At 45.2% G+C, this 8,111-nt stretch overlaps 1 protein-coding gene across 18 annotated transcripts in view; it reads left to right on the top strand.

Moving 5' to 3' along the window:
• The first annotated feature begins 238 nt into the window (after positions 1-238).
• Positions 239-8,111, top strand: part of afmid (arylformamidase) — a 31,877-nt gene continuing 24,004 nt past the window's right edge. For 2 of the 18 annotated variants that reach the window (XM_078225688.1, XM_078225692.1), the window contains exons 1-3: positions 239-436; positions 5,129-5,222; positions 6,705-6,795. In XM_078225688.1, the coding sequence (XP_078081814.1) occupies positions 5,193-5,222; positions 6,705-6,795 (121 nt within the window). In that variant the 5' untranslated portion in view covers positions 239-436; positions 5,129-5,192. Of the gene's footprint in view, positions 668-1,213; positions 3,093-5,121; positions 5,223-6,704; positions 6,796-8,111 lie in introns of those variants that run through there. The other 16 variants (XM_078225693.1, XM_078225702.1, XM_078225689.1 and 13 more) reach the window with 16 other exon arrangements.

Raw genomic sequence — 8,111 nt, 5'->3', positions numbered from 1 at the left:
GGAGTGGCCTCAACCCCCGAGACAGAAGTGCATTTGTTGGTAGCCACATCAAGTATTTTGGTTTGGTAATGCCTTGTGCAGCCCAGAAGATTTCTCACAAACTAGAGAGGATTCAGAGCAAAAGAGCTGCACTGGGAAATGTCCAGGCTGACGAGACAGAAGCCTGGCTGACCCGCTTCTGCAACGTGCCCCATGTTTTGCTTCAGCAAACATTAAATGGATTCAATGATTTGGTGTCAGTGCAGCGAAAGTTTGCTGGAGCATGACCTCTCTCTAAGTTGTCTGCACAGGGTAGCAGCAGCTGTTAGTTTAAACTTAACAGGTTGTTAACACAGCACCTGACTTTGATTGGCCAATCGGGAGTTACACGAATCCTGCCAAACAGTTTGCTCCTGCACAGAGTTGCAAAGTTCAAGCAGCCCAGCACAGTGCACTGGTAAGAGCAATGTTAAAACTTGTAGCTATCGTCTCTTCTCCAATATTCAAGAGAGAGTTTCGGTTTAGATGACTGCTAGATGTCGGTGAATACCAAGAGCTGAGGCTGATTTGACTTTGTGATTATTTTGCTTTGCCTTCATTAGACAGACACCTAGGGGAAGGACTTGAGTACAATGCGGAGGGGTGAGAGGGGGCATGGTGGCTTGTAGCAACCTGGAACCCTGGAAAGGTGGGTGACGTGAATCCTTTCCCCAATTTAAGGACAGGACCTCGGGGTGATAATGTTTTTCTGCAGTTCCTGGCCAGCCAGTCCGAGAGGTAGGCTGGCTGACAGGTGGAAAGAAGGTCTCCCTTGGAGAGCTGGGGAACAGAACCGAGGTAGGGAGAGATTGTCGGAGGATGGGGGAAGATCGCAACTCTGGAACAGATTGCAGGTTGGAGTGGGAGAAGAGTAAATGGGAATGGGGGATAGGGTTCAGGGGTATCAGGGATTTTTAATATTCATTGATGGGATATGGGTGTCGCTGACTGGCCAGCATTTATTGCCCATCCCTAGTTGCCCTTGAGAAGGTGGTGGTGAGCTGCCTTCTTTTGAATCGCTGGAATCCATGTGTTGTGGATCGGCCCACAATGCTGTTAGGGAGGGAATTCCAGGATTTTGACCCAGCGACTGCGAAGGAACGGCAATATATTTCCAAGTCAGAATGGTGAGTGGCTTGGAGGGGAACTTGCAGGTGGTGGTCTTCCCATGTATCTGCTGTCCTTGTCCTTCTAGATGGAAGTGGTCGTGGGTTTGGAAGGTGCTGTCTAAGGATCCTTGGTGAAGTACTGTTCTGCATCTTGCAGATGGTACACACTGCTGCAACTGAGCATCGGTGGTGGAGGGAGTGAATGTTTGTGGATGTAGTGCCAATCAAGTGGGCTGCTTTGTCCTGGATGGCGTCAAACCTCTTAAGTGTTGTTGGAACTGCACTCATCCAGGCAAGTGGGAAGTATTCCATTACACTCCTGACTTGTGCCTTGTAGATAGTGGACAGGCTTTGGGGAGTCAGGAGGTGAGTTACTGCAGTATTCCTAGCCTCTGACCTACTCTGGTAGCCACTGTGTTTATGCGGTGCGTCCAGTTGAGTTTCTGGTCAATGGTAACCCCAAGGATGTTGACAGTGGGACATTCAGTAATGGTAACACCATTGAATGTCAAGGGGTGGTGGTTAGAGTGTCTCTTATCAGTGATGATCATTGCCTGGCATTTGTGTGGCGCAAATGTTACTTGCCACTTGTCAGCCTAAGCTTGGATATTGTCCAGATCTTGTTGCATTTGAACATGGACTGCTTCAGTATCTGAGGGGTCATGAATAGTACTGAGCATTGTGCAATCATCAGCGAACAACCCCACTTCGGGGTTTCTCACTCTGGAACACAGGTATCTTTGCCAACAACCATTGAACAAATCAGGTGCTGGCATAACCATTGTCTTGGACAAAGAACCATGGCTGGCAACCCGACGGCTGATGCCATGCACAACACCCCTGTACGCGGCAGAAGGCTTGAGACTTCCAGTCAAGGACACCCTGCAGGCGACACACAGGTATAAGGACAGAACAAACCAGGTGACCCTGTTTATCATCCACAACCAGTACTGCTCACTGTGAAGCCGCAAAGCCTGTGTCGACTTGAACTTCCCGCAAAAATTGAAGAGGTCAAGAGACTGGCTCCAAATATAAAAGTGAGTTCCTGAAGCTCTTTATGGAGCTGGTCTGTGTGAAAAACGTGTCCTGGATCACACTGAGAGAGGATGCTAGACCCAGTGTGCCTTTTCACTCCATGGAATTTCCCCCACCCACCTCGTAGAGAGAGTACAGCAGCTGCCTCGCAAATATGGTGAACATGGGGGTCATGTCCCCAATCACAAGAATGGTTCTCCGTGATGGTCCCAGACCCAAAACCGAACGGGCCCTCCACATTTGTGCTGATCTGACACATTTTAACAAGGCCGTAGCCAGAGAGCTCAAGTCAGCACCAGAGATATTCCTATGCATGATGCCAGACATTTTGCAGGGTCTTCAGGGGGTCATTTTCCACATGAATGATATCTTGGCTCAGGGCGCGACAGTGGAAAAGCAAGATAAAAGGCTCACAGCAGTCTTGGAGTGACTGCAGGAAGCAGGGCTGATGCTGAGTGACAAATGCAAATCTTACAAAATGTCCAATGTTTCCTGGGCCACATCATCAGCCACAAAGGATCACAGTGAACCCACAGAAAACCAAGGAGATCAGTGAGTTCCCCACTCCTGCCTCAGTCCTCAACCTCCAGCATCCTCTATGGATAGTGATTCAACAAGCATAATCCTTACCTAATTTGGCACAACTCACAGAACTCTTGGGACACATTTCCAAGAAAGAGATTGCGTGGTGCTGCGACATGTAGCAAGAGCAAGCAATTAATCACATCGAGGCAATGCTGCTCTCCGCTGACACTCTGGCTCACTACGAGCCAACCCTGCTCACTACCATAGCGGCAGATGCTTCATCCACGGGCTGCGGGGTAGACCATTCCAGATCCAAGCTGACAAGAACAGGGTATTACACCTGACCTCACGCTTGGTCTTACCCAAAAGGCCAAGAAGCAATGTAAGAAGTCACATGGCCTAGGGGTAAGTGTGATGTTGAGCAGAGACATAAAGACCTAAGGCTAGATCCTAGGCTGCACCCTTTACTGTACACGTATAAATAGTTCTATTTGTTCATAAAGACTTGCAGTTAACCAATTGAAGGCAACAGAAGACTTATTTAAAAGACACCATTCTGTAACCAATACCCTCCCAACACTGCCTAGTTACATTCCAAATCCCCAAAACTCAGAAATTGATTTTAAGGCCCTAGGATTCTCCAAACTTGTTCCCCGGTTTGAAGAGGGGTATGTAGAATCCTCTTAGGATCACTTTTGAGAAGGTATCTGATCAACTACATTGGCTAACAAGAATTGTGGAAACTCATGATACAGGGTTAGCTAACAGGAGAGGCACAGGAAATCTATTTCATGTGTGTCTGTATGCGTGTATGTGTGTGTGTGTGTGTGTCCTTGCGTGTGTCCATGTGTATGTTTAAGTTTTAAGATTATTCATTATTGTCGCAAGTAGGCTTACATTAACACTGCAATGAAGTTACTGTGAAAATCCCCTCGTCACCACACTCTGGCGCCTGTTTGGGTACACTGAGGGAGAATTTAGCATGCCAATTCACCTAACCTGCACATCTTTCAAATTGTGGGAGGAAACTGGAGGATCCGGAGGAAATCCATGCAGACACGGGGAGAATGTACAGACTCTGCACAGTGTGTGTGTGTGGGCGTGTGTGTATTTACGTGTGTGTTAGTAACATTATCTTTTGTTAAGTAACTTCCAAAGTAATAGATTGAAATATACTGGCCTTTTCTTTTTAAGCGAAGAGGTTCTGCCGCCGTAAAAAAATGTACGCCTTCACACACACAAATATATTATTCATGGGCTTCTTTAGGGAACATCGTTTAAACATCGTGACACTAAGTTAATTTGAATTTTACTTTACTAAGGTTTACTTCACCTTCATTTTTACTGTAGTGGGATTCTAGGCTATGGGTCTTGGCTATCACATTGAGGGACATCTGTCTATGATACCAAACTCCTTAGTCTACAACATTAAGATGCCTCATTGAAGTGACAAATTTGAACCCAAATTTTAACCCCAGATAATTTCACCTTAAAGTTCCATAAGCAAAAATTTGAGTTCTGGGGTTTCCCTTTTCCCTGCAACAAGGGTGGCACAGTGCTGCCTCACAGCGCCTGGGACCCAGGTTCGATTCCTGGTTTGGGTAACTGTCTGTGTGGAGTTTGCACATTCTCCTTGTGTCTGCGTGGGTTTCCTCCAGGTGTTCCGGTTTCCTCTCACATTCCAAAGATGTGCGGGTTAGGTGGATTGACCATACTAAATTGCCCCTTAGTGTTGGGGACTAGCTAGGGTAAATGCATGGGTTTGTGGGGATAGAGCCTGGGTGGGATTGTGGTCGGTGCAGACTCGATGGGCCGAATGGCTTCCTTCTGCACTGTTGGATTCTATGACTCTAAATTTGCACAATTTTCCAACATGCCTCAGGGCAATTGGAACACTGTCCCACTTGACCTTTGCAGCTTAATAAGTGAGATATTAATGCAGTATTAAAACATGCTCTAAGCAGTGTAATGACAGGACATACAAGCAATTGAATCAAAGACTTACACTGTATAAAACACATACGTAAACAATTGTTATGGGCAGCATGGTGGCACAGTGGTTAGCACTGCTGTCTCACAATGCCAGGGACCCAGGTTCAATTCCAGCCTTGAATGACTGTGCGGAATTTGCACATTCTCCTCGTGTCTGCGTGGGTTTCCTCCGGGTGCTCCAGTTTCCTCCCACAGTCCAAAGATGTTCAGGTTGGGTTGGTTGGCCATGCTAAATTGCCCCTTTGTCCCAAAGTGTGTAGATTAGAGGGGTTAACCATGGTAAATGTGCGGGGATAGAGGAGGGGAGAGGGCCTGGGTAAGATACTCTGTCAGAGTCTCAATACAGACTTGATGGGCCAAATGGCCTCCTTCTGCACTGTAGGGATTCTAGGATTCATCAAAGTTCCGTTAATCACTAGTCAGTTCATAATTCTTCTTTTAATCGACAGGACACCAATGTTGATTCCAAGCTAAGGTCCAAGTTTATGAAGAGTAACATAAATCACTGGCAGCATGAGTCATTGGAAGGAAATGAATAAAGAAGTAGGTGAATGTGTTTAGTTCTTTTAATTACCATTTTAATTACCTCCTCATGCCTGATCAATAGATAGTACATACCATGTTCTCTGAATGAGCAGTTCAGAGAATCCTCTCAGTATGTTTGGAAGCCAGGAGACAAGCATTCCAGTGAAGCACATGTTACAAACAAGATCTCAACATTGCTTTTCTATGAAGGGTGCTGTACATTTTATTCTGAATTTGAATTTCATGGAGGTATCTTGGGTTTCTTCACAACTCTATTTTATCACATGGTGCCATGTGTTAATTAAGTCTGAATTTTATGGAATGTGGGTGCAGACCCTGAGTTCCAGTTCCCATGGCAGTGTGTCTGGAACTCCTAGTTCTTTACTCCAAATAAGAAATGGTCACACTTAGTCAACAAAAGTTAAATTTAAAACAGGGAATCTGAGATGCAGCCTGCTGTATGTAGCGTTGAGCAGTATTTACGTGATTAAAATAGCATGGCATATCAGTAAACCAAGCACACCTTGGCATTTTACCAATGTTTACAATGTGAAAGTGTTTTGGACTTCTGGAGGTAAACTTGTGCCTGGACCACCAGAGATTCCATTGCCCCCTCAAGTGGCCGGAGCCAGTAACATGCCCAGTGCTCCAGCAATGATTGTGGGTAATGACCATTTTGTTCTGCCATTAGCCAGTTGACCAATCAAAGAGATTGTTCACCATGTGAGAGAATGAACATGATGACCTCTTCAAGATGGCCACTGACTGTGGTCCTGCAGTGACAAATAGTTGGGCTAGCCACCTTCCTAGAATTACACCATCCCCAATATCATATGTGCCTTTCCCAGCAAGGAGAATGATAAAGAATGAGGCTAAGAGGTTTCTTAAGATCCCAGAACACGCGTCCCAACCCCAGACCTAACTGGCCAGAAGTTGTGGCCTGGCAGCATTCAATCACATTTCATAAGACATAAACTCCGGGATTCTCTGGCCTCCCTGTGCCGTCTCTCGGCAGCGGGATCTTCTGGTCCCGCCGCGAGAAATGGGATTTCATATTGATTCCACCTCACACTGCCGGGAAACATGCGACAGGGGTACGCTGTCAGCGGGACCAGAATAAGTAGCCGGCTTGAAGAGCCAGAAGACCACGCCAAGTGCTCATGAAGCTTCATGCTGAGAACTCTGAGTCATGGAATCGACCCTCATATTCTATGTTTCTGTATCTAATTTTTAATATTTGTTGTTTTATTTTCCATTCTGAAAGTGACATTCTATAACCACGTTGTAACTGCACTGGTGATGTGCTTCATAAAGGTGAAATGAACTCTCAAATGTCAGTCAGTCTTTTGCAGGTTACGAGAAACCAAATTTTTATTTGGCACTTGTGTCCGATAACCCAAATCAGGTGAAAATAGTTTAGTTTCACTTGTTTTTGTTGAACTGAGGTTGTTTGATGTGTCGTTAAATGTATGACTTTGTTCACATTTTTATTTGCTGTAGGAGCTTGAAAAGCAGTATTCTCCGAGTTGCTGGTCACATCGCATGGACAAGGATGCAGTAGTAGAAGCTCATATCAAAGAAATCGCTAAAGGTGCAATTCTTCTGATTGTTGCTATCTTCTCTTCCCCATGTGAGATTTGTAAATGTTATTAAATTCTTTTTCAGGTTATGTGGGCAAGTCTGCATTTATTGTCCAAACTTCAGTTATTTGAGAGTCAACTATATGGTTTTGGTCACATGTAGCAATGATGGATTTCCTTCTTTCAACCAAGTTTGGGGCCATGTGCCATTTTCTTTCTGAGGAAGACCTGGGACATGAATGATGTCCACATATTGGACAGAAGCTTGCCTGAAGAGGCAGCTTCTCCAAACAGCGCCATCCATAAGTAGATGAATACTCTCACAGAATTGAATTGATTTATTGTCATATGTATTGGGATACAGTGAAAAGTATTGTTTCCTGCAAGCTATACAGACAAAACATACTGTTCATAGCGTACACAGGGGAGAAGAAAAGGATAGGGTGCAGAAAATAGTGTTGCAGTTACCGATAGGGTGAGGAGAAAGATCAGCTTAATATGTGATAGGACCATTCAAAGGTCTGATGGAAGCAGGGAAAGAGCTGTTCTTGAGTCGGTTGGTAAATGTTTTCAGACTTTTGTATCTTTTTCCCGAAGGAGGAAGGTGGAAGAGAGTATTTCCGGGATGTGTGAGATCTTTGATTATGCAGGCTGTTTCCCGAGGCAGCAAGAAGTGTAAATGGAGTCAATGGAGCCAATTAAGGATGGGTAATAAATGCTGGCCTTGCCAATGATGCCCACATCCCATGAACAAAGCAAAAAAAAAATTAGTTGTACAAATCTTTTAGAAGACATCCTTCACCTTGAAGTTGATACATTTCTTTGATCCCTCCTGGTGGCTAGAAGTTCTAGAATTCCTACAGTGCAGAAGAAGGCTATTTAGCCCATCAAGTCTTCACTGAATCTCTGGCAGACGTCTTACCCAGGTCCTCTCCTCTGCCCTCTTCCCAAAACTCTGCACATTCGCCATAGCTAATCCATCTAACCTACACATCTTCGGATACTCGAAGGAAACCCACACAGACATGGGGAGAATGTGCAAACTCCACAAAGGCACCCAAGGCCGGAATTGAATTCAGGTCCCTGGCGCTGTGTGACAGCAGTGCTGTGCACTGTGCTCTGCCTAAGTGAGGCTTTTTAAAGAATCAATAGGGACATCCCTCGCTATCAGCAGGGGAGATAGCATTGGCAATCTATCTTTTTATGTTAAAGTTCCCTTCAAGTGGATTAGTGTACATGCATTCTTTACTTATGTAATGCCAAGCAAATAGAAGTTGAACTGTGTGACTTTCATCTCACCTGGTGTGCTGAATGTTTTACTTGCTGT

The sequence above is a fragment of the Mustelus asterias genome, chromosome 12 (genome assembly GCF_964213995.1).
Source record: "Mustelus asterias chromosome 12, sMusAst1.hap1.1, whole genome shotgun sequence".
In the NCBI taxonomy this organism is placed as follows: Eukaryota; Metazoa; Chordata; class Chondrichthyes; order Carcharhiniformes; family Triakidae; genus Mustelus; species Mustelus asterias.
This window is presented reverse-complemented; position numbering and strand designations above follow the sequence as displayed.